This window comes from Melopsittacus undulatus, chromosome 2, assembly GCF_012275295.1.
Source record: "Melopsittacus undulatus isolate bMelUnd1 chromosome 2, bMelUnd1.mat.Z, whole genome shotgun sequence".
NCBI lineage: Eukaryota > Metazoa > Chordata > Aves > Psittaciformes > Psittaculidae > Melopsittacus > Melopsittacus undulatus.
The window spans coordinates 92,800,916-92,827,414 of record NC_047528.1 but is presented as its reverse complement, the minus strand read 5'-3'; the positions used below and the strand labels follow the sequence as shown (position 1 = coordinate 92,827,414).

The 26,499-nt window shown below is 44.6% G+C and overlaps 1 protein-coding gene across 5 annotated transcripts in view; it reads right to left on the bottom strand.

The window, feature by feature from the left end:
• The window catches only part of RUNX1 (RUNX family transcription factor 1), a 171,610-nt gene that overhangs the window by 13,424 nt on the left and 131,687 nt on the right, over window positions 1-26,499 (bottom strand). For 4 of the 5 annotated variants that reach the window (XM_031051404.2, XM_031051406.2, XM_031051405.2 and 1 more), the window contains one exon: window positions 21,984-22,175. The exons of the other annotated variant lie outside the window; for it this stretch is intronic. In XM_031051404.2, the coding sequence (XP_030907264.1) occupies window positions 21,984-22,175 (192 nt within the window). The remainder of the gene's footprint in view (window positions 1-21,983; window positions 22,176-26,499) is intronic. 5 annotated transcript variants of the gene reach the window in all.

Below are 26,499 nucleotides of genomic sequence, written 5' to 3'. Positions count from 1 at the left end.
GTGGTGCTGTCAGGCACTTGGAGGGTATAAATCAGCAAGTTTCAGTGGGACTGTGGTGATTTGCAGTACCAGGTTGTTCAGGATTTTACTTGACATGACACCTAAAATATCTGTCACCTCATAATTTCTGTAGAACAAATATAACAAATCTATACCAAGCTGTCTAAAAGAAAGATCCTGTAACATAGAATCATAGAGTCATAGAATAGCTAGGGTTGGAAAGGACCTTAAGACCACCTAGCTCCAACCTCCCTGCCAGGAGTAACATCTTACATTCTGATCAGAATATTATTCTTTTAACCATATTAAAAGCTTTAAGCTTAGAATTCAAATCTGATAACAGGTTCCACTGTACCTATGAGCTGAAAGGAAAAATGCTTATGCGGATGCACATGGCTTCCACTGGGCTGGATCCCACACACCTCTGAATGTGTTTTCTGCCCTTGGAGCACAGAGAGACTGTTCTCAATGTGTCACTGCAGGTCAGACATTGCTGCCTGCTCCCAGCCAAGAGGCGCTGCGTGGCCAAATCTCAGTATGATACAGCATGTTCCTGGAAGCTTCGGAAAGGAGCAGCAGGATGTGAGTCAGTACGCCGTGGCGCGAGCAGGATGGTTCCGGAGCCGGCAGCGGCCCGGGAGGGAGCAGGTATGGCTTTGACTCAGACAGGCTGCCCATCTTTCCACCTCCCCGTTTGTGCTGGGCTGCACTTGCACATGGGCTGCCTGCAAGTCCTGCCTCACCCCTCTGCCTCAGAAATGGCACCTGCCTGTTTGAGAAACTACCAAACTACCTTCTGCAAGCATTTGTTCCCAAGCCAGGGTAAGGGGAGACGGAGGAGTCAGCGCTGTGTACCGAGCAGCTAATTAACCACTATCTGTGTCAGTGAAAATCCCCCCATCCTCGGCACAGCGAGATGAATTGCGAAATAGCCACTGCTCCTGCTGCCAGACTTTTTTTCTCAAGTTGCAAAAATTTCTGTCAGTCAAAGCCCGAAAGTCGCATAGCATCGAGCTTTGCAATTCCTCCACCAGCCTGGCAAGCACTTTAAAAGCAGCAACTGGCAGAAGACGTGGGGTGAATGAAAGCTGGGATTAGTTTACTGGTGTCAAACTCGGAGGCAGACAAGGAGAGAGTCGGATCGTTAACTGCTTTGAAAGGCTTTTCTGAGTGTGGGATTTGTCCAACTCCCCCCCTCCCTGGCCTGATTTGCTAATCTTTCCAAAGGGAAACAGTTTTTATGGTGTGACTTTCCCTTCCTTTGAGTGTAAGGCAGGAATGGTCTTGATTAGACTTGTTCATTCAGAGAGGTGTCTTGCTTAATAGAGGAAATGGACTATGAGCACAGAAATACTCCATGCAGCTTTGTGCTCATGAGAAAGATGCCGCCTGCCTAAAAACTTCAGTTCAGCCTTTCCTCCTTCCCCTCTCTGCCAACATTTCTTACATGCCTGTCTCTGCCTTTTCATCCCACTAGCTGTCTTGCATTACCTCCTAGCTCCACCAGCTTCAGGTGAAATTGAGAGAAGTACAATGGACGGTGGTCCCGCATGAGTCTGACCTAGTCCCTCTCTGAAGCACAGAATCCGAAATGACTCAATCTCCCTCCCTCACTCACTCGGGACCCAGCAAATCCTCAGCCTAATGCAGCACTGTGAAAAGGTGTGTCATCTCCCGGCAGCTGAAGGAATTAGTCAGTAGCTTAAATAAGGGGGACTTTCCAAAGGACAAGTTCATCACTGGCAGTGGCAGCAGCCACACAAGGCTGGTATTCTCATACCTCTCGGTGCTGGAACATGAGGAGCTGGAAAATTACAGAGCAAACTGTAAAATTCCACCAACAGCCTCTTCACCCTGCAGGGTGGTTTTCCTGTGGGTGCCAGGCTGTGGAAGCCACTGTCACACCACAGAGCCACCTCCCAGCACAACAGCTGGGAGAGCGGCACGTTTCACAGAAGCGGATACAAGCTCTGATTTGCCCCTAGGGAAAGTTCTTTAAAGCTTCCTAATTCCCACTGGAAATTTATAGGAGATGAGCATTCAGTCCTCCCTGTGGCCTTGAAAAGTCCCCCCTAGATTGCTAACGGGTGACAGGACTTACTCTGATCGAGAACAACAGTGACAGAAATGTTGAGTGTCTGCAACTTTTCAAGTTGGGGGCGTGGAAGTACTACCTAAATCTACAGCTATTCTCTGGAAAAGAGATCTTTTGGCAGCAACCCCCTTTCTCAGCATTTGCATTCATTTTATTTCAGTATTAATCTGGTTTGGGGGAGTACTGCAAAGGCTAGAGAAGTCCTAGAGGCATTTGAGACTCTAAAAAAACTCTTGTGGGATAGGAGAATGAGGGGGTTTCTCCACACTCCTGAGAATAAAGAGGAAAAATACCAGCCTCAAGCAGAAAGCTTGCAAAAAACAGTTGCTGAGGCTGTTTGTCCTGCTGCGGTGCTTAATGTTGATGCAGAACTTCCCAAAGCATGCTAGGTGCTACATGGACATATAAGTGAGTACCAGCCCCTGAGAAGAATCGAGTGTATAGTAAAGATGATAATGGGAAAACAGAGACAAGGAGTGGTGTGATTAGATGCTGGTGAGCAGAGCACCAACTCTACTTTTCATTTTTTACTTTGCATTCAGTTTCTGTGTATCCTTTACCCCGCCTCATCTTCCACGCTAGCTCCTTGCTTTTCAGCACTACACTAGAAGGGGTCTTGAGGACAAAAAAAAGCAGATCTGCCAGCGCCTTTGAGGATATGTCTTTTAGTGTCTAATACAGTGAAAAACTGAAGTCTTGCATGAAGATTTTTTGCTAGCTTTTCTTTAGAAATAGATGACAGGAAAGGAAGAAAACCAAATGTTTGCATTTCCTTCGCTGTCTTCATGTCCATGGCAAGAAAATCAGTGCTCCAGTCATAGAATTACTTATAACAGTTTGGGTTGGAAGTGACTTAAAAAGGTCACATAATCCACTTCCCCTGCAGTGAGCATAGATATCTTCAACTATACCAGGTTGCTCAGAATGATAGTAAGACACCTGGAGATGATACCAAAGACAACAGGAGAAAGCACCTGTGCTAGCTGTATATATTTTGGGGCTAGAACATGAAGTCTGTATTCCTTCAATTTAAAGTTGTCTGAACGAGCTGCCTAGACTAGCAGAACTGTATATGCACAATGCACCTTAAAGAAACAAGTAGTGTTTCTGGTAACTGGCTATAGGGTGGGGGTCCCCTAAAAAGCTTCTCAGGTCTCATTGCTAGCTTGGTGCCTAAATAAGGAAGTGCAGACAACTCCAAATTCCAAACTGTGAAAACTCTGATTGCACAATCACCGTATGTGCTGCCCTAGCAGGTTAGTACATAAGCTGCTCAAATGAAATATAAAACATCTCTCTTCCTGAGTAAGCACACTCCTCCTGGGCTGGCGTCACTGCCGCTTTGAAGAACATGATGGCATTATGGGCAAACTGCAAAGTCTCTGGGTGCCAGTGACATGCAGAAGTTGGAAGGCTGAGTTTTGCAAATTAAGGATGCATTGTTCTTTGTCTTCGGAGGTATGAGTCACCCAGGAGAGCTGCAGTTATTTGTTCAAGAGGGAGACTCCATTCCACCACCTGTCCTTCTCTTCCCTCCCTCTCCGCATCAACAAGGAATGAAGTAAAAGAATTCAACCTTGACTTTCCACTCTTTTGGCTCCCCCGGCAGAGACATGCCACCAGACTCGATGTCACTGTAGTGTTCTCTCCTATTTCCAAGTGTACTGCTAAAGCACAGACTGAAACAGTGAGGAAATCAGGAACAGATATCACAGAGATGTTGGCAGCGAGTGGACTTCACTTTTTGTCCCATTGTGCCCAGCCTGGGAGGTAGCACAGTGCAGAAAGCTCCGTTGCTTTGGGTGGAAGGATGCCAGTACAAGCATATACATGTGTGTACATGCACATACACACGTGTGCATGCATATACACTTGTCAGCTTGCTGCATGGCTATGCAGTTTCCTCTAGCTTCAGCGGTACTAGGAAGAGAGCAGGTAGCGTGCTTCTGGGAGAGCATATTGATCTGTGGTGACTTGTACAGGGACTATGGGGTAGGATGTGCTGGGGAGTTACTGCTCGCTTTTCCTTCTCAGTAAGTCCACACCTGGAAATCACATCTACCCTGAGGCTGAAGGGAATCACATGGGGACTGTGGAAGCTTCCCCTGACCTACCGCCACAGTCTGTATGACGAACCCTGCAGGACAGTGGAGCACCTCTGTTTCTGTCCCACTTGTCCCTTCCTCAGCTTCTCCCTTCTGCTGCTCTAGGTCCCAAAGGTAAGTACCCTCCTCTTTACCTTTCCCTGAACCACTGTAGGTAGGTGAATGCCCCCCAGCTAATTCATTCCTTGATCCTCACACTGCCCCCTGAGGAAGGGTATGATTGCAATCCTCATTTTAGCAGGCGGAGAACTGATGCAGAAAGCAAAGCTTCAGTTCAGCAGAGAACTTGGGGCACAGCTCAGCACCTGGCTGAGCCAGAGCACATATGAATTACCTGATGTCACCCTGGCAGGGAAAGTTCACCTGTAAAAACAGCTTTGGGGAAAGATATCTACTTTGTGCTAGTTAGCTCACATCCTGAAAGCAGACTATCTGACGTGTTGGGGTCAGGTGGGGTACAATGCTCACTGAGAAGCAGGTCAATTAGCCCATCTCACTCCTGGTGAAAGTGGCTGCTTTCAGCCTGCCTTGGGCAGATATATCGTGCCCTGAAAACACAGACACAGAACTAGGCTGTTGATTGTGTAAAAAGTATAATGCTGACTCCTGGTGTCCTGGCTCTTGGGGAAGGATACATCCTACCTGAGAGATCTACAATGTAGGTGTCTACCTCTGAGCTACCTGTCTAGACTCTAGACTTTATAGCCAGCAGGGTAAAACAGATTCTTGTGAGGTGCAAGCAATTTCATCCTAAGGGAGACATCTAAGCCAAGTCAGGAGGGTGAATCACACCCAATGAACAGCTGTTTCTCTCTCCAGTTGCAAAGATACCAGATGACTGTGTCAGAGACACACAAAACATGGATGTCTAAAGTTAGGTGAAATGAATCACAACCTAGTTACACCTCCAAAGTTTCTCTTTCATAGGTTGGAGCAAGACCAAAGGAAGTTGAGAGATATGTCCTGGGCCACGAGCTGAAGTCACACTGAGTTTGCAGATACAAGATTAGCTGCACCTTCCTCTCTAGGGCAGTACCCTTCATATGTGTTTACCTGACCCTGCTGGTCCTGAGAGGGCATTGCTGATCATCAAATCATAGAATAGTTAGGGTTGGAAAGGACCTTAAGATCATCTAGTTCCAAACCCCTGGTGCTCAGCCATTGCCTGAGTGGGATTCTGCCTTAAGATTTTCAAGAAGGCAGTCATGAATGAGTTTATGTCATAGTGAAACATTTCCTATCTTTGTGTCTAAGTTTCAGGATAATTAGACATGAGGCTGGAAGTTCCCTGGATGGATTATTCCCACTGGAAAACCGAAAGAAAAGAGTTGAGTTGAATGAGGAAGTCTCTACAGTCCACTGCTAGACACAGTGACAAGGGATGACTGCAGTGTGGCCTCAGGTATCTTACAGGTTGCTCATGATGATGTGAACTAATTACTCCATTCTTTAGCCTACAGATAAACAAAAAGTCCTCATCAATCTCTTCTTTTACACTTCCAGTGCTTCCTCCTTTTTTTCAACACAAAAGCAGTGGAAGAAAAAACTCACTCTCTGGAGCTTACAGTCAGTCACTTTATCCACTGCAAAACACTGACCTTGATGTGAACTAATTAGGTTTGCAATAGATTATTAATACAAGTCAGTAAGGTGAAGTTTTGTCAGTATAAAAGAGGCCTTTGAAGATAACAGCCATTTACACTTTCATGATCTCATCCCAAGTGCTCAGAAAAAAGCCTATAAACTAATAAAGTAGGATTCATCCAGGGGCACTCTGCACACACAGCAGAGTGTCACCCTACAAACCCTTATTCAGGATGGCAAATGAGATTTGCTTGGATTCTTTTAAATTCCAGCACAAATCAGGATTAAAACATCTTTTGGTAATAAGCAGATCTCTGATGATCTAAAGACACACTGGTTCATTTTATTGACCTAGAGAAAGTAAGTGACATATCAAATGCAACCTTCATACTTAAACAACTGAGGTCACCTTGAGAAAAGTGATACTGAGCCCACTGGTATGAAACCTCCCTCCAGAGTGCAGCTTTGATTTACAAGGTGAAGTAAGGTCTTCAGTCTTCTTCATGCGAACATATATTTGTAAAGTCAGTTTGACTTAGAACGATGCATGGGTATTTTTAAAAAGGAGGTAACTAAGAAACTGTTGCTCATTATAGTACTGAACTAAAACAGACTTGTTGAAAACTCTATTAAATGATCTGCTCCTCTAAACTGTCAGGCTGGTTTTGAGGAGATCTGCAAAACCGAAATGGAAAATGAGTCAAGCCTAGAAGTATGTGCTGAAAGCCCCAACTCACTGGGTTGTCAGGAGCATTCAGCCCAGAAATACATTTAAAATACCATTTAAGAAATGCTTTGCTTCCTTTACAAAATCCCTTGGCACTTGCTGTGTAGCCTAGGAATGCAGCATCCTGCTGCGCTGTGGCCATCACTGATTCCACCCAACCTATGGCCTTGGCGGGTGGCAGCAGGACGTCTCTTCTAACTCCCCCCTGAACCAGAGAGGCTGGAGCAGTACAGCCAGGGAAGAAAGGTTAAAAGGCAGGTAAAGACTGATCTCCTTGTTCAACTTTTTGCCACAGTTACGGAAGCAGGAATGCTCAAGACATGCACTATGTCTCAGTAAGTTAGCACATTCACTCTGCTGGCTGTATTTAAATGTTATACTGACTTATCTCAGAGCAAGCCAGATCTAAATATGAAGGACAAAAGACAGAGGCAGCATGAGCCTTTAAGTTACAAGTGCTTCTCTGTTTACGGCTACCGAAGAAACCAAGAAGAAACTCAGCAAATCAATACGCAGATGTGTAGTACGTCTGAAGCATGGTGTCAAAAATTATATCCCTGAATAAGCAGGCACAGGGCTTTGAGCATACAGGACTCAGCCAGCAGTACCCTGGACACATGCTCTCCATCAGGGTGGTCAGGGAGGGGTCTGCCCCAGACAAGGAAGGCAAGATAACATGTGACACCCATCAGGGTAGCGAGACCTGAAGGAGACAGGGGGGCACATGCTGATACCCCAACTCCTGCACACCTCCCTTCCCCTTCTCCTGGTCCCTTCCTGGTGCAACCAGGCTGCCTGGAAACCGTGCACTGCAGCCCCAGACTTTGTGAACCTACGCCCCGATCATGATTTCTGGTTTGTGTGCAGGCAGGTGTTACCAGAATGGGTGGAGTGAGGAATAACAGTGTTGAAGGAAAGTTGTAATCCGGTATAGAAAAGAAGTGTCAACACATGTCAAATGTTGCAAAATGTCCCCTTGTGGAAGAAATAAAGTAATTCCCAGTATTAACCAACAAACAGCTGTTGTGCTGCCAGGCTGAGGAAGATTTCTTCTTGGAATAGGAAATGTGTGGTGTTTTATACAAAAACCAGTTTTGTTTCACTTTCTGCATTAAACATCTTAAAAATTAACCTTTAATGCATTAAACACTTCTGAACGGCTTGAAAAGTCTAACTTGCTATAACCTCTTTTCAGATTACCCCCTGTGACTGGCCTGCCTGCTCAGAAATACCATGTAAAGTTGTTGTTCCCTGTTAGCAATTACGAACCTATGGAACACTGGCACATCAAAAACTTTTTGGAAACTTAGCTAAACACAGCTAAACCCAGTGAATGTGCTGAACTGAGCAGTTTGAGACAACTGCGCCGTGGCAAGTAAGATCACAGGTCATCGTTATAAGCAAAAGGAACTTTTTCCCATTTAAGAAACTATCTCAAAGCTAAACATAATTGTGATGCGTAAACAAATACTGAATAATTATTTAAGTAAGACCAAACAAGGCGTTTACATAGAAATCCAATGGGAGGGCAAGAAACGAGGTACTTGTAGGTTATAGGTTGTTGGCTTGGTCAGGGAGAAAAACTTCCATAAATTGCCTTAATTGAAGTAATTTTTATGTCTACATTTTCAGTTTTAAAAATTGGCAACATTTTGAGACAATTCATTGAAATTCAACCAGAGATATGCATATTTGTTGCTGTTGTTTTTCAGTTGTTAATATTTAGGGCCTGCCAGAGAAGCAAAACAAAAAACCCCTTCATTTATTTGTGCAGCTCTTTAATCTGTTTAAATTAATATGCTGTGTTACTCATTTTTTCCCCACCGTGATCCTAAAATGATCACTTAGCTTCACTCACATTAGGCTCTCCTGCCAGTGAATTAAGTATGAAATGGTTTATTCCCCTGCTCTCCAGCAGCTCTTCCCCCATTCTCACATACTCATTTAGACAGTCTGAATTTAAAGATAAGCTGATGATGAGACACTAGAAGGCAAAAACAGACAATTACCTAGGCAAATGTTTGAAGGATTTGGGCCCTGCGGCAAAAATGCTGTTTACTGAAGACTGAAAGCGCCATTTCTACTTAGTACAAGCCAGTGTGTCTGAACTCAGCAGTTCTGGATAGTGGCCACCAGTGGACTCAGAGCAAGGTTTATAGGTGCAAGATAACATCATGCTCCCGTCTGCATTTCATCACCGCAGGGCCTTTTTCTGTATTCTTAAACAAAGGCATGCAAGTACCAACAGAAGAATACTTTACCATCTGTCTTTATATTCACTCATTACATAGTTAATCATTTATTTTTATGCTGAAGACCACCCCGACAAGGCACAAGGGCAAATCCTCAGCTGGCATAGTTAGTAGAGCAAGGCCAACTTACATTGGCTGAAGACCCTTTTGGTCTAATTCTGCACATTTCAAAACTCACTGCATTGGAGCAGGGTTGCTCCAATTCCAAACACTCACCTGTTTTCCTTCCTACTTTCCTCCTTGAAAGATGTTTTGAGGCAAAGAATGGAGCCTGCAGTAAGAATCAAGATGAGGAGGAACAAGAACACAATCCAGCCCTCCACCTACCCACTCCTACCTGCACAGCCCTGGCGATCCACAACCAGTGATGGTGCTGGCAAAAATGGACGAGATCACGCTAAAAAGCATAGAAAAAGGACATGGGAAAGCTGCTGAACTGCACAATATGACTTTCACTTGGACCCCTGGACTCAGACGCAAACAGCACCTCAGGAGCTCTGCCAGCTCCAGAGGCTTCACGAGCCTTGGCTGATACATGGCAAACAGGTAGGAGGGGACAGCCTGGAAGGCCACTCTGCATTTCCAGGCTGTTTCAGCAGTAGGGAGTGAACTCTGGCTCCAAGGCAATGCTCAGCCACGTGCCTCCTGGCTTAGCTGGTGAAAAACTGCCATTAACACAACAAATGGAAGGGAAACCTGCATGAGACAGGCCTGCAGCCCCTGCCTCCCTCTGCCACCCGCTCTCAGCAGGAAGCAGGGAACAGCAGAAGGGGCAGTAAAAGGTTCTAAAACATTACAGTTTCCACACAGAGGCACATTTAAAACATCTGTGCAGCAGACTGGAGGAGGAAGAGTGGATGGAGACTGCAAGGGCAAAGACGGATGATCAAGAAAAAGGTCAGACTCCTGCCTTCACCTTGGAACAGAATGGTGTCAGGAGGTAGGCTGATCCTCCACCCAAACTGAGCTACTTCAGTGCCAGGAGGTAGAGGATCTCTGTCATGCTGGCATCTGAGCCCAACATCTTTCACAATCTCTTGAGATCTCAAGAAATGACCCCAAAATGCTGGGTTAATGGCACAGGTGATAGGCATACTGATAAGAAGGTATTAATAGTGCTAACCCACTTGGAAGTAAGATTTCCAGTAAGATTGCCACAAACTAGGTGCCTATCTCCCATGCCTCACCTACCAGGCACAGTCCTACAACTAAGACCCTGGAGACCAAGCCTTGATCACATTTAGCTGCTGGGAGTAAGGTATATTTTCCATAAGCTCTCTATTGGCTTTGTTCTATAACTTTAATTTTCCCATAAATAAAAGAGGAGCATGATGTACCCACGCATGGGGAACATGTCTTGCGAGGAGACAGCATTTCCTCAGTCCTCCCTTTATTTTTTTTTCCTTCTTCAAATGTGAAAAATAAGTTGTATGACAGCCCTTGGTGGAGATGTGTGCAACAAGGCCTTCATTGTCTCAGACAGGTGTGAGATTGGAATTGACTCAGTGCCAACAGCCCCAGTATCAGAGCCAGCTCTGTGAGCTGAAAACATACACCAACCATCCAGTAATACCGCTGCAGCCAGCCAGAGACTCAACAATTTAAGGCTTAACACACACACAACATAAATCAGATGAGGATGTACCAGCCAACCGTCAGCTTCTTGGGCAGATGCCTGCAGACCGTCTGTGCAGATCAGACCTTGCCTGTTTCGGTTATTGGAAACACTTTTTTTTTTTTCTTTTTCATATAAAGATGAGAGGCTGGGTGGAGCAGCTGGCTCAGACACATTTACATTTGCCCTATCTTGCCCCAACAGCCCTCCTTTGCTTGCTGGTTGGAGGCAGTCCTTCTTGTAAAGTCACTTTATTCCAAGTGCAGGAGGGAAGGAATTACATCTTGGGGAAATGTTTAATGTACAAATACAAAAATCACATGGACATACACTCAATATGCACCACCCTCATGAAACAAAACTGTTCCTTTCCATGGGAGTTTAGGAGGCTCTGAACATGATCAAACAAGCACAAGAATTAGCACAGCTGTTTTTTCTTTCTTTCTTTAGTTCTTTTTTTCTTTTTTTTTTATCCATGGATACATTTCCTTCACTTTTCCAGGAAAACCTGTTTTTGCACTCTCCTCTCTGCCTTCACTTCTCTCACCTGCTTCAACCTAGTCCCTGCTCTACACCTGACCGTGTTAGTCACCCCAATGAGGGCAAGAGAGGGCAGTGCTGGTGGCCTCCTGCTCCTCCCCAAAGCTCTGGCACGTGCATAGAGAGATCCCATGTGGCACCCTGCCACCTCTGGCTTGATCACTCAAGGGTGACCCACAGATGTGCTGGTGATGGCCAGGCCCTCCGCTGCACCCAAGGCACCTGGCAGACCCCATTCCTCCTCGTTTCTCCCTGCACCCCAACAGCTCAGATTTAGCTGATCCCAGCTGAAAGCCCTTCTGCAGCTCCTCAGTGTCCAGGAGGCACATGGAGCTCTTGAAATTCATAGCACTGATGAGCAGCACTCACAGTCTGTTGCTGGGATGAGGGTGACCTGCAAGAGGCTTCCCTGGGACAGGGCTGACTCCTGTGGGTCCCAGGCAGTTTATCCCCTGCCACATCTACCCGTGCAGTGTATCTGCTAGCTGAGCAGCGGGAGAGTGCTCACAAGGGTGGAGGCCAGGGAGTGCCATCAGCACAAGTGCCTGGCACAAACACCCATGTATGTGTTTAAAAGCTGAAGGAAGCTGAAAGAGAGCTTTACAAAAAGTTATTTGCAGAGGAGAGGTAAAAATTACAATACACTAGCGATCCACTGCTATCTAGGTGAGTGTTAGCTGCCAATCTTGGTTTACACTCACTTGAAATGTCTCCCTCCCTTCTGCGTGGTTCCTTTTCAAGTTAACACAAATGTTTATTTTATAATGTATGTCAGAGCAGCATTGCTTTCTGGTAGATGCCTTCCCCCATGAAGTAATTAATACTGAGTTCAAATTTGCAACTGGTTTTACATGTAAAATTGCTCATGTATATATAGGTCTGAATGATATCAAAGAGACTACTCTGTCGAGCAGTTATTCATATACTTTACTGCAGAATGAAGATCATCATTTGGACTTGGGATTTTTAAAATTAAGTATACTTCAGTAGTATTATGCAATGAGAACTGAAATCATCATAAATGCCACACTTGCTTAGCTAGCTGTAAATCACCTCTACACTAATAAAACAAAGAAGAGCTTCTGACAAAATGTGGCCTTTCCCACATGCCAAAGGATAGAGCAGTCTACAGCAATTTCTCTGCATAGTGGAAACTTCTCAATGAATAAAGCTGTGAATATATAGCTTTTACCTGTGAAAAATATTTTTGGTTTCATTGTTTTTTTGTTGTTAACAACCACCTGAATTTGATCTGCCAGATGCTAAAGGAACCTGAACTGGACAAGTCATACCTAAAAGTTCTGATAATTGTAACTTTAAAATTGCAAAGGATGCAGACTACAATGGTTCATATTCTTAAAGCATGTCTAGTGATCCAGTTCCATTGTTGGGTACCTAATCAAAGGCATTCAAAACATCTCTTTTTGCAGATATCCAGGCTCCCTGAAAGGGCCTGGAGTTGAGCACCGGATCATGGAAGCTCCCCGAATCACTGATCTCGAACTGAGTATCTTGCCCAATGCAAATAAACCAAGTGAAACTCTGAAACAGACCTGGCTATTTTTTGTTGAAGATCGAGCCGAACCTGACAGCAAACCCACAAATTTTTAATAGATCTCTGTCATATGCTTTTGTTTTTCAATGCTTTTAAGAGAAGAGCTGTATAAATAGAATGAAAATGGTCAGATGGAGATGATCATCTATTTAACTATATAATGTGTACTTCTCCACATAATTGATTGAGTTACTGAGCACATCCAAGCCCATTGTTCTTTGCATGTGAACAACCTCCATTTGCTGGGGTCATCATATGCTGAATACACAGGGAAAACTTATTTATAAGTTTGCTAAGGGTGTACTGTGTACTCAGTTATGTAAAAGGAGCCCTGTGAACCCTCTAACCACGTGGGATCATTAGAGAAGATCTGGTTGATGCAACATCTTGTTAAAGGCATGGCAGCGGAAAAGATGAGGGCATGCCTGCACTTGATGCTTCGAAAGGAGCCCCCTGCCCCTCGGATAAATTGGGCTGGTGAAGAGAGCGAGATTTATCCACGTGCTGGTCCTCCAGACTCCAAAGCCTCTTGCTGCTCTGAGCATGTGTAGTTGCTGAGCCTCCAGTGGAGCTAGAGGGGTTGATTTCACACCATCCAAATCCAGCTGTCCACACCAACTCAGACCATGCGTGCTCTGTATGGTGAAGTGGGGCTTTCGCCTCAGCAACAAGCATTTGAATACTAGCTTATGTGCTAGTCTTGTTTCCTCCTTCTTTGTTTTCTAGATGGCAAATAGTATGGGTGTCTGTGGTCAGTCTGCTCTAACCCCTCAGCATTTCCAGTTTGGAGAGGCTCAGTTCAGTATTTGAGGGAAGAGAATATATTCAATTACAAAATCAAAGTGGTATCTTCTGGCATGTGGGCAGCATCTGCTGAATAATAAGCTGGTTTCAGTGGGTGTTTGTTTTTAGGGTAAGGAGCTCTTATTTATTTTTTGTTTGTTTTATTTACCATGGAAGGTAATTTGAGCTATGGTATCAAAACATGTCATGTTCTGCCAAGAGAGGATTAAAGAGGAGAATGCTATGGAAAGAAACTGGGTTTGTCAGTAAAGAACTGAAAGAGATTCTACTTACTGGAGTTTTGCAATCAGAACTTTTAATCTTTCTCAGAATTGGGCCATTCAAAGGCTGAGAATGTTGTTCAAGGGCCAGTGAAGAATAACCCCCAAAGAAGTAGCTGCCTCAAATACCAAAATGTTATCAAACACATGACCATGCATTGCCATCCAAAGTTCAGGAGAGTGGAAGCACCTACCTCTGGGGCAGGCAGGGATATTTGCTTTAGACATCTACAGCATACATGCCATGATCTCATATACATGTATATGAGATCTAACACCAGGCAAGATAACTGGTGAACCAGAATAAGGTGTTCCCATGGAAAAGTTAGAAAGCCCAGTGACACAGCTAATCTCAATGAAGATAGAGATGTCCCTTGAGGTAGAAAGTCTTTAAGCTGCCATCCTGAATGATGCTGAGCCTTCTCAGCTGCCCCAGAAACAAGAAAGAGAGAAGAGTGGGCAGATGGTCCACCTTGGAGGGGTTACTCCAGCACTCCTGTACCATGAGAGAGCTGAAGGACCAGGAAGTGAGGCTGAGTAAATCACCCTCTTCTCCAGCGATCACAGTGACCACCAAGAGCACTAACATGAGGCTGATAGCATCAGCGCAGGCACAGGATTCCTGCATTGGGTCAGAGAGCAGCTCCACTTTTGCAATGACATAACGGAGAAGGGACTTTGGCATACTAAGTGGCAGATGACAAAACCAAAACAAACCAGAGAGGATTGCTGTGCAAGTCAAAAATTGAACAGGGGATACTTGTCCCTACCTGCAAGCTCTGCTTCTCTTAGCAGCATCCATCACCTCAGTGTTGTTCTCATGTGGTAAAAGACATGGACTGATTAATGAAAAATAAAACAGTGTCTGGGCATGAGCTGCCAAATTTTATAACTGCCAAAAGTTTCAGCTAGACAGTGAGAGGGATTTCGAAGGGCATCTACATAGCTGTCACTGATTTCTTTGTGGCTTAGGTGGTTGGGCACTATCACAGATCTTGTTAAGACACCTTTCTGGTGTGCTAAGTTTTTCTAACTGCTCTGTAAAAAATCAAGATCTAAATAGCTTTCCAAAAGAATGACTTTGACAAAACTTATAATGAAATACAGCTCTGTAAAGTTCTTGATTTCTGCTTTAAAACCAAGATTTCCTTGTCTTTAGTTGAAGTCATCCTTTAGGATGCTCTGTGGGGATGACAAAAGGGGAATAAAATGCAGAAGAGAAGTCTGTGTAATTGGAGATGTTTCCTGGGGTCTAAAAACATATTTGTTGCCTTATCTACTGCTTTCTTAACCTCGGGAAGTGCCAGGCAACTGGAATATGAAGATTGGTATCTTTCAAATATATCGACACTTGGAAATCTTCTGGATTAAACAGCATTGCATAATTCTTTCCATTAGTGTCTTCAGCTGATGAAAAAGCTGAGCAATTTCAAGCCCTTTCTTTTTTTTCTAGAGCTGAATGTGAGGAGACAAGGAAGGCTCTTGAGCAAGGCTTATGCCCTGGAGCTGGGCATGCTGCCTGCAGTTGGGAAGGTGTTGAGGAACTGGCTTCCTCACCTTGCTCTGCCCCAAGTGGGAACAGACAGAGGAGGCACAAATCTGTGGCTGAAGGGGATGAATCCTTGATGTGTGTGGAGGGGGCAGCAGGACAAATTCCTGCCACCCTCAGATGGGAAAAGTCTTCCCTATAGCAAGCAAAGCATGAGGTCTCCAATGCTGGTGTTGTAGAGACTGAGCTTCTATCCCAGGTGGGATTTATAGAGAGAACTGCTGAAGACCTGGAGGTCCACATGGGAGTAAGGAGTGTCACTGGGATCCAACAGAGGAAAGATTTGAGAAGATCCCTGAGCATCCTCCTGCCTGTCCCAGAGAATGACACATCTCTTGTTTTGCCTCACTAAAGCCACAGGTGCAGAGAATTGGTTGAATGGAAGAAAATATGAGCCCAGAGAGTATCTCCTGAGTCCTGCAGCCCCGCCACATTTTGTGTTCTGCACTTGCATAACATGGCAAGATCTGGCTTATATTGCATCTTTCTGTCTCTGATAGCCCCCTGGAAGGCTGCCAGGGCTTCTCTGATACCTAGGAACCATCTTCTAATTTCCAGCCTAAATTCACTGATGGGCAGTTTACAGAACAACCACTTGTTCTCAAGCCAACACTATCCTTCAGCACAAATGGTCCTCTTCCCTCTCTGATGTTGAAACTCTCTGCTGTGTTTATTGACTGTAATTATCTTCCCTCTCAGCCTCTGTTTTGGTACACTGAAAAAACTCAGCTCTGCTAAGCTCTTCTTTAAAGGAAGGTAATTATTCCTCTGGTCATACTAACAGCCCCCTTTGCATGCACTGCCACTCCAGTTAAACTTTTCTTGAACACCAGATGACCATTACTTCTTCTGGACCTCAGATGAAATTTGTCTAAAACTTTCTCTACTGCTATTAATGCAGTATCACACCTATAGAATCCCAAAATGGCAAAACTGGAGGTCCACTTCTGGGAGGGGAGAAGGGAAGAGAGGAGATTTCTAAGTCTACACAGTGGGAATTCCTTGCAACCACTCTCATTCCTGGGCTGCTGCTGGCTATCACCAGCCCTCTCGTGTGTCTCAGCAGAACCAGCCCTGCAGATAAGCAAAGTCTTGGCAGAGATAATGTGTCACCGTAACAGAATTTTATCCCTGTCAAAATTACTATTTGGAGAGGACCCAAATGGCATTACAAACTTTACAAACCAAATGGAAGACATGCCTCTTGCTGTAAGGAGCCTATTTCCATGTGGGATGAAATGACTGTATAAAAAATGATGTTGAGAGCTGGAGCTGAGAAAAAATGGACACTATGTAGCTGTGGGTTATTTGGTTGTATTATGCGTATCCTGTGTATAAGTTTACCAGACTGATATTTTCCAGTCTATACAATATATTCTGTATATACTATAACCTCACAAACATTCTCCAAGATACACATATGGAAGGTGTTAGTTTCACAGCAAAACAAGAAGTCTCACTTGGCCAGAAATGCTAGACAACTTACTTTTGTGCTTCTGCGGTTGGCAAGAGTCACATTTCTGCTGCTCCTTTTTAGTTTATGCTTTAGAGCAAACTTCCTAAGACATGCTCCAGTGTGGTCAATATGAGAAACTCTCGAAAAAACGGGAGCATCTGTGCCTGCAGAGCTACAGGATGGATTCAGACAGCCTTAAATAGGAGGTTTATATAAATTTGTTAGTAGGGGGTTTGAAAGGGGAGGGATTTTTAACCAGAGTGGACTTTATTAGACTGAATGAAGAATTATTTTGTGTATTTTAATACGGTTCACGTGCTTTTGTACTTATCTTTTCAGATGCAAGCTGGCTTATGACATGATAAATAGACAACAGGGTGAGTCTGCCGCTAATGACACCATACCCCTTGAAAAGAAAAACTGCGGAGGGTTACCCATGGCATTATATAAAAGGTTTATCTGTGAATCAAAGAAACATACTGTACTTTCCATCAAAAAATATTTCTCTCTATAAAATTTCCTTTTTGATAGAGCCAGTTGGAACCCTTCCAGCTAAATAGATTTGTTTTGCAAACATTACTATTTCAACAAACTTCATGCAACCTCCCGGTGATTGTGGCACTTGAGCTCTGGTTCCACACCACTGGTGTGGCTTCAGCTCCTTTCTTTTCTCCACACAAGAGATGTTTGGTGGCATTGAGAGGAAGGCAAAGAAGAAAGACCATCTCTCTCCCAGCACACATTCACTGCGTAGGCTGCCCATCCCAGGAGAGGTGAGATGGAGGGGATCTCCATCAAAGGGGATCTCCCCTAGCTGCAAGCAAAACATGCGAAACCTGTCCCTTGGTGGGGAACCCACATGCAGGACTGGGGAGACGGGATCTGCACATCCAGGAGAAGCAGCAGAGCTTGGCAGCCCCGGCTGAGCTGATTGGAAATGATGTACGTGCTGCCATCTTCCGCACTGCCCGCACTGCCCACTGCCAGCACTGCCTACGCTGCCTGCACTGCCTATGCTACCGGCACTGCCTACGCTGCCTCCACTGCCTGCTGACGTGCTGGCGCGACTCACCCCTTGCTGCTCCGCCAGCCAGGGGGAGGCAGGAACGCTGCCGATAGGAAGGGTGCCAAGCTCAGACAGCACTTGCTTGACATGCCAGGGAGCGTATTTTGGGACGGAAAGGTCAGGTGGCTAATCAAGTGGAAACGGGATGATACGCTGTTAAAGCGCCATGTACTTGCTCTGCAAGCACGCTGGGTTACGGAAAGATGGGGAGACACAGACGTGTCCAAAGAGAACATAAACATATTGGCATTGAGCACACTGCACAACAGAAAGAGTTGGCAGGTCCCTGATCTTCAGAGCATGTTTAGCTCTTTTGGCAGGGAATTACAGGCACATCAATCCAGATTCTCAAAAGCACCTGAAAACTACATTTTGCAGCAGCAAAACACAGAGGCAGAATGACAGCCCTATTGAAGCCTGCTCTGAAACGCTGCTCTGTGAACAATTCTAACTCCATTAACCTAAGGCCTATTGAGCTGATTTAGAAATGGGAATATTATAAATCGAGACAGGATACCTCTGTAGTCAGAACCAAGCCATTTTAATTCCCCAGGCTTAAATGCCGTCCTTGACTCCACTCCTGTGTTTCACCTGCTCATGGGAACCCTGATAAACTTGGGCTGGTTTTGGCAGAACAAGATTATGATAGCAAGGACCTTGAAATGTCTCTTAAACAAAGTATCGTGCACCTGGAGGAAGACAAAAGGCTGGTAACAGAATAATCTCTCAGTCGTTACTTTTCATGCTAATTCAAAGAGCTGATCTTTAAATGATGTCACTTGCTTTGCTATCAGTGCTAATTCTGCTGCATTGCTTAAAGATCTGTCAGCAATTTTACCAGCTTCTTGTTTCCAGGGATTTTAGGCTTGGTCATAAAAGTGTGGTCCCAGCTGAAACTTAACATATACAGTTTCAAAATTTTAAAAGGAAGAAGAAAAAAAAAATGCAAGTGAGCTAACTGAGATATTTTTAAGGCAATAAAAGCATAAAAAGAACCAGAAGCGTGGAACACAAAGTGATTACAGTGATTATGTATTCTCCTGAGAGAGGAGAAATAGCTTTATTTCATTTATTTGTTTAACCTATGGGTAATCAATAAGTCACCAGTTAGAAGCATTGTTTGGGCTAATTTGGGGGAAAAAAATGAACCTATTTAATTGCACGTTTTTGCATGATATTCCTAAACCCACTAGTTAAACATTTATTTATGTAATTTATGAACTCAATATTAATGCCTCCAAAAGAACACCTTCTTGGCCCCATGATTTACGTGTCTAAAATATTTTTATTTGCCCTGAAAAAAATTGTACTCTAAAGGAAGCCTATAAATTCCTATTTATGTAAAACTCTTGAATTACAGATCTACCTACTCTGGTTAACAGCAACCACTGTAGAATTAGTAATTGTGGCTTTAGTATCTGATTCAGGCTGGTGTTAGAAGAAACTCAACCATAATACACAGATAGATAGATAGATTTATGGCTCTTCTCTATATAAACTTAAATGCTCATCGAGGGTTTTGCCTAAACTTTGCTAAACAACACCTCAGAGCAGCTCACATGTCTCTGTTTTCTTTTCTCCTCTGTACAAAGGAAGGGGTGAACTAAGGTTGCAGCACTGACCAGCTTTGGGGCTTTAACTGAATACCCTCACTCTGTGCCTGTGAGTCAAATCCTTTGACATTACATGCTTGGTACTGGCACAGCGTAATATTTCAACTTAAACCATGTGTGATGTGGTGGAAGCTTTTTCTCCCCCTCTGTTCCCCTTTGGTCTGTGAATTGGTTATGGTTAGATCTTTTAAAAGAACAGGTGTACTTTCTTCCCCCTTGTGATACGAAAGAAGCATAAAACTCGATTATAGCAATTTATGGTCTCTTAACTTGCTTGGACTTGTATCCATGACACAAGCAGCTTTATGCTCAAATTCAAGACTTAGTAGAATAGGAAGTTAAAATTAACCTCAATCCTTTTATAGATGAAAACCTCAACAAATAAACAGTGGTTTAGTGGCATGGCAACCTGCCCCTTTAAATCCAAGAACTAGTCTGAGATGTCTATTTTGAGTTAGTTTTACTTTTTAAAAAAAGATAATTGGACTTGGATGAATAGAAGAGTAGTCTGTGATTCATACTGGTGCGAGTTAAGCAAAGTTTAATGCTACTACTTGGAACTTAGCAACACATGGGGTTTGATGCTTCATTTTATGCCTATATAGAAAGCACTCTGTGGTTTCTTCAGTGAGTTTCCACACAAGTGTTCCAGGATGCAAAGATAGGTATAGCAATACTATGGAGCATGCCAGAAGTGTTTTGTTTTTAGAGACCTGTGTTCTGAAATGTAACACTGCTTATTAAAAACAGAAAAAAACAAAAGGAATATCCCAGCTCCCTAGAGTTCACACAGGAGATCAGTCTGAAAACCGATCATACTTTAAACACTGAGTTAAAAATTATGGTCTGGAGCCTAGTCCTTTTCCCCACTGTGATAGCATGACCCTGGAAAGACAAGCCCTAGAAATTAAAAGGTGTCTGCAGCAGAGACAGTCCCAAATGAGGGAGGTTTCAGTTTGGGGCTTATTTTACTGATAGTGACTGCAAGCCTCAACAAGTTGCTCAATGGATAACACACATGTTTCAGCGGCTGAGGGAAAGGGGAAGCAGGAGAAAGCAGCCTGAAGAGGAGCATATCAATGAGGGAACACTAGAAGTTCAATTGCTAGCATTTTCTGAGCTACGTCTACAGGTGAAACACATTAAAATCTGGTTTGCAAAGAGCAAACCAGAGCACTGTACTGAAACTATTTCTGGAGAGAGCAGCTGAATCCATGTCCGAGCGTGAAAAGCCTATCGCTCTGAAGTTGTACGAGCAAGGACTTTCACAGGGAACCAGGGAAGAGGCATACTAGACGTTAAACTTGATACCCTGCTAAGCATATAGTGTTCCCAAGAAGCTGAAGAATGCACGTCTGAGACCGATACCTCCACCCACGTAGCCACTGGCTGCTGAGTAGCCATAATAATATGTGTGTTTTCTCTTACAGGAACAGAGCTGTGCACACCAGATGCAAATCACAACACTAACTGAGGGGACTGCCAGGGCTGGGACTGGATCCTTCACCTGACCTGACCTGGCATGGCTCTGGAGGGGGAAGGAACTGGGTGGTCCTTCCAACTGTCTTTTTGCCCACCTCTGTCTACATTACAGCACATGACAGCATATTGATTTATTTCCCATGCTGTTCAAAAATGCCTGCTTCTGCTCACAGCAAAGTCAGCAGCCCACTTGCAGTAGATTCCACTTGAGCCTAAGTCCTTCTCAGCCTTGGGAATAACAGGATGTAACAAGTGTTTGCCTTAAGTAACAGATAACCTTTTCTGCATGCAATAAAGAGTACCCTGGTTTTAAAAATAAATACTGAAAAAAGAACTAATTCCAATTTGCGATAACTATTTCTTCCCAAAACCCCAGCAGAGAACCTCAGCTGAGGCCATTTCATTCCAGTTGGAAGAATAGAGGAAAACTCCAATAGGAAGTGTGTTCACTAAAACTAATACTGTTCTGCATCCTCCCTTTAGTTGCAATTCACTATGAAGCTTCGTTTTGATACATGTTTTGCAGAACACAAATCAGCTGATGGTTTAGTGACCTGATTCATTGCTCACCGAGTTTTAGTTGATCTTAGGGACAGAATAGCTTTTAGGAGAGACGGACTCAGCTCTAGTGGTGGCAGGAAAGATTTCAAGCTAGAAATCTTGGTTTCACTCCCATCATCCGAGCCTGAGCCTCGGAGGAAATGGTTCCTGAATCACTGTTCTGCACTTATCATTCAAACAACCACCAGCTACAGAAGTAAGTTCAAACCTGACTGCCAGTATTAAAGTCTTAGCACTAAGAGGCTGTCTTCAGGGGTCAAAGCACTTTGCAAAGCCTTCTTTACTGCTGCCTTCCTGGAAAAGGCCAAAGCAAGGAATTGACAGTATTTCTCTCTCATTCAAGCACACAATGTGATTGATAAATACCCATCAGGAAATACACCTATACATAGAAAAAGACCTGGCATGATGCATCTTTGCAAGAAAACAACAGCTTTCAAGTTATTCTGGTTCTAGCATAGATGAGGTTAACAAACACCATGAGCTGTACTGACACGAGGAAGATGAAGCAGTACAGACGCCTTAACACCTGTCAGGTCTTTAGAAAAACAGACATATGTTAGGAAGCCCCTCCTTTCACTTGTTAAAGGCTTTCACTCATTAAAGGTGGCCAAGGGGAGTCTAGCAGAGATGGAGGGGCTTGGGGGGCAGCGAGCCCCATGCTCCCCAGGCTTGTGGAGTGGAGATGGGCAAGTGGAGGGAGGATTTCAGGTACTTACCCTGAATCTGACTCTGAGGCTGAGGGTTAAAAGCAGTGGTGTGGTTCAAGGAGGCTCGTGGGTTGGGTGTGGGGGCTGGGTGGTGTGGGCTGACCCTCATGGCCGTACGACGCAACTGCTCCAGTTCACTCAGGCGCTCTGAAAAGGACAAGCTCCCGGGCTTTGTCTGATCATCTATTTTCTGACGATGTCCTATTGTGGGAGGGGGGGGAAAAAGATCAGAAAATCTCACTGACACATGAGGTCTGTTGACTTATTTTATCTTTTTTATATTTTTTTAATTTATTTTTGTCTGTTGTTTCTTTTCTTTTTTTTTTTTTTTTATGCCCCTCATCCATTGGCAAAGTACCTAACGGTTAGTGGCCATCCAAAATCAAACTGAAACCACCTCTCTGCAAGAACAGGAGACACAAGCAAGTCATGCATTATTACTGTATTGTGGAGTCTAATGTGAAGGACCAGATCCACTGAAAATTTCAGTGCCTTCTTGCACCTCACACTGGGAAAGGAGGTGCTCCTAAAAGGAGGATTGTCTGTGCAGATGCATAAAAGGAGGAAACATTGAGTGGCCCGTCTTCTAAACCTGCATTGGAATAACTCCTCTAAAAGTTCAGTCCCAGATTGTCATAAGGTGCCATAATTAGGTAAGTATTATGGGGCTATACAATAACAAACCCAAACAAGTCCAAGTTTTTGATCCTTTTGTAATGGATTTACAGACAGAAATACGAAAGAAACACCAGAAGCTGGCAGAATTGAAACTGGAGTAATGAAGTTTCTCTTAGTGGCATCAGGAGCTTCAGAAACGTGAGGTCCCACCAGATATCTGCCTATACAAGTGTAGATGCTGACATTACAGCACCGGCCAGTGCACAACAGACTTGGTCATGGCCATGCAGGAGTTACAGCACTCCCCTGGAGCACGGTCCCCATGAAGCTACACTGCTACGGCCCTGTGAGGCTGGTAAGGAATAGAGAAGGCACAGGAAAGGCCCAGCTCCAGTGCAGTACCAGGGCATGTCCAGGTTCAGCTGGAAGGGCAGAGACATCCCATCATGGGCAGGGTTGGTTTCTAGATAAGCCTTAGTTAGCCACAGTGAGCAGTGAGCAAGGACTAAGGTAATGCATTTCTAACTGTTGCCTGTGGCTGCTATCTACACTGGGATCTTTCATGTGTCAACCTGCAACCACAAAGACAGCACACAGAGTATGCAAGAAGGATGCCTTGTCTCCCCTCCCTTTCCTCCCAGAGAACACTGTTACCCTGACAGGAATTCCATGTCAGATCTGTAGCCCATAGATCAAAGACCTTTTTTTCTCCTCTTTCCCTTGAAGAAGGTGGCATCATGCTTGGTTTCTGCTGAATGCCATAGTTTACTGTCTATCTGCTCCCAATTTTCGTTTTCTTGGCATGAAGAGTTGCCTCCTGTAGCTTTCTTTGCATTTCCATCCCCCCCACAAGTACATGACCAGTGCTGTTCCTATGTTGAGTCCTCTCTCAACACATGGCTACAGCAGTGAAAGAGGATGCCACAAAATCCCTAAAATAATCCACCGTGCCATATTCCACACATCCCCACAGTGTTTAACACATAAACATTCATAAACATCCATGAACATCCAGCTTCCAATTTTGAGTATTGGTGAGTAAGCAGCAACAGATCACTGGAGAGATCTGTATGCCCCTTACTCTACAGAGCTCTCTTTCACGCTGCCCGAACAGCTCAGTCAAGACACAGGACCATTTTATGCACTAAAAGGAAAATGCACATTTAAAAGCAGTTCCCAGTAGCTGCATTTCTAAAATTAAATTTTATAACTTGTATTATGGTTCCAAATCGCAGTGGCTTGCGTTTCTTCCTGCTGCCAGGCCCTTTGGCACAGCTTCAACTGTCTCGGATTCCACACTGCGCTGTGAGTTATCCCAAGGGGGGAGGGGGGGAATTAAAATATAAAAAGACATATTATATAGTAGCAGTTTCGTCATTGAAGAGACCCATTAGGGCTTCCAAAAAGAAAAAAAAAAGGAAAAAAAGGAAGGGAGAAGTGAAGAAATATGAAAAAGACTTTTATCTGACATTCTGGTTGGTCAAGAGCAAACACTTCATCTATCAGCAATGCAAAGCTGGATTCTGCCTGAAGCCTTGGGCTCCTGACCCTGGGCTTGAACGCAAACACGCAGAGTCATACATGAAGTGTAAAATACCTCATACATTTGGATTATTTCAAACTTCAGCAGGCTGAACCCTGGCTTGCAGAGCCAAGAGCCAGATCCTTCCAAATCCTTCCCCCCAGTGTAATTTATTCCTAATTTCAAATTCCGCTCAAACATCTTCTGCTTTCAAGGGAGTGCATCAGCACCGAACTTGACCCCTGCTACCCTGCCTTCTCCTCCTACCTTCCTGGTGCTGCCCTCCTGGCATCTGGAGTAATGTCTGCCTGGCATGAAACCAAGCAACCCAGCAGCACAAACCTGTGTGCTTACAACCTCTCACAGAGGTGAGCGGTTCCTCCAGAAGCCAACAGGACAAGGGCTGCATTAAGGCTGCTGGGGCAGGATTAATTTTCCTGCTTTGAAACCAGCTCAGGCACTAAGTTTGTGTCGAGCTGGCACACGACGCTGGGCAGGGCAGGCAAACCCGAGCTCGCTCCCAACAAACCAAAGAGCAGGCGGCAAGCAGGGCACATTAACCCAGGCACAGCATCCTCCTGAGGTCACTGCAGGGCACCCTGTTCCCAGACCAGCTCCGTCTGGGCTGATGGGAGTATCTCTGCCTGTCTCTGCTCTGCTCAACCACAGAGTGAAACTCCTGGAGCCCCTCACCCAGCCCTGCTGGATTTTGGGCACTGAAGGGGGTGTCTCGGCTAGCCGCCTCTTGGACAGGGTGTTCTCCGTAGCCTGGGGGTACCAGTGATGCATCAGCACACTCAAGATCTGTCTCATCCCTAGGGCTTGTGGAAATTCCACTCACACCATTGCATTCAGGTAAGAAAGACCAGTGCCAACAGGTTCCTGCTCAGGGGAACTCTGTTGTTGTTTTTGTCCCGATATTGTAATTTTTGGAGGGAGCTACCTAGAATCAACGCCAGGCACTACTGTCACCTCAAGATGTAGCTCCAAAAGTGGCTCTTCCCACCACAATCAGTAGAGCTATTTAACCTTTTCTCCCTTGCTGACTGCTGCAGGTAGCAACACAGAACCTGTTTTGCATGAGGGTCTGCAGCAGGGAAGTGAAGAACTGTGTCAGAAAAATCTAACAAATATAAATGGGTTTCCCAAGCCACTATAAACTCACAGGCAGACCTGTGACTTGCATCTTTATGTTTATTAGCTTTACTTTGAAGTTACTTTCTAAACACCTTGCTTAAAGAGCAGGCAAGTTATCCTCAGTTCAGCCCAGTAAAGCCCAGGACTATTATTATCCCCATTTCACAGGTGGAAAACTGAATAACAAATAAAGGAGGTGACTTGCCCTTAGTCAGTCAGTGACCCTGTGGCAGACACTGGCCTCCCAACTCAGTGTGGTGACCACAAGCCCAGGCTTCCCCTGTCCAGGACAGCAGTGTGTTGCAGGATGAAGAAGAGTGGCAGGAAGGGCCTTGGGAACCAGTGTGGCTCTGCTGAGCCAGCAGTTTGGCCACAAGGATCTGCAGATCAGATGGTACTTTATGGAAGTCAATCAAACATCCAGCTGCTGAATGAAGAAGACCTTGTCCTACAGCTCCTAGAGAGAGCTTGCTTGCCCTGAGATGGTACCACTGTCTTCTTTCCCTCCCCATGGTTTTTGACAAGCATCAATCTGCAGTTACTAGCAGAGGAAAGAAAAGGGCAGTATTTTTTTCCCTTGTGCTGCAGGGACAGACAATGGAATAAACAGGACATCCAGCCTGCCTGGCTAAACCTCAGGGGTTGGGGGCTTTTGGACTTTTTTCTTTTATCCCTTTCAAATACTGCCTCAGTGAGGTCGGGCAGACTTTTTTACACTGAATATTAAACAAGGAGTGAAGAGGAAACATTAGCTTTTCCGATACTTTTACAGCAACGCCAACATGAAAGTACTTTCCTTCTTAATGGGAGGGAAACACAGTTTTATAGACTTTAAGAGACTGCGGAGCACTCAGCTTGGCCTGCAGCCATGTGGTTGGGCTTCTGGATGTGGAGATGACAAGAACAAAGTGCCTTGGCAGCCCCTGTTTTTGCATACATTGGGTTTTCACTGCGAATGGTTGCTTGGTCTGGGTTTCACCGTGGCTGGCCCCATGGAGAAAACAGCACCAGCGGACTGGGATGCCTCCAAGTGAGGAAAAAGAAACAGGTCTCCCATTACCTTAATTTTAACCTAGTTTGTAAGTGTCACTAGATACTCTTCAGATTCAGAGGGGGAGAAACAGGTAAAACAGAGGCTGAAGAAAGGCATTTTTGCTCTCATTCTGCCAGCTGAAGCTACCAAAATTCCTGTGGGTACCCAATGCCTTTCTACAAGTAAACACTACTGGAATGCATTAATCGACATTT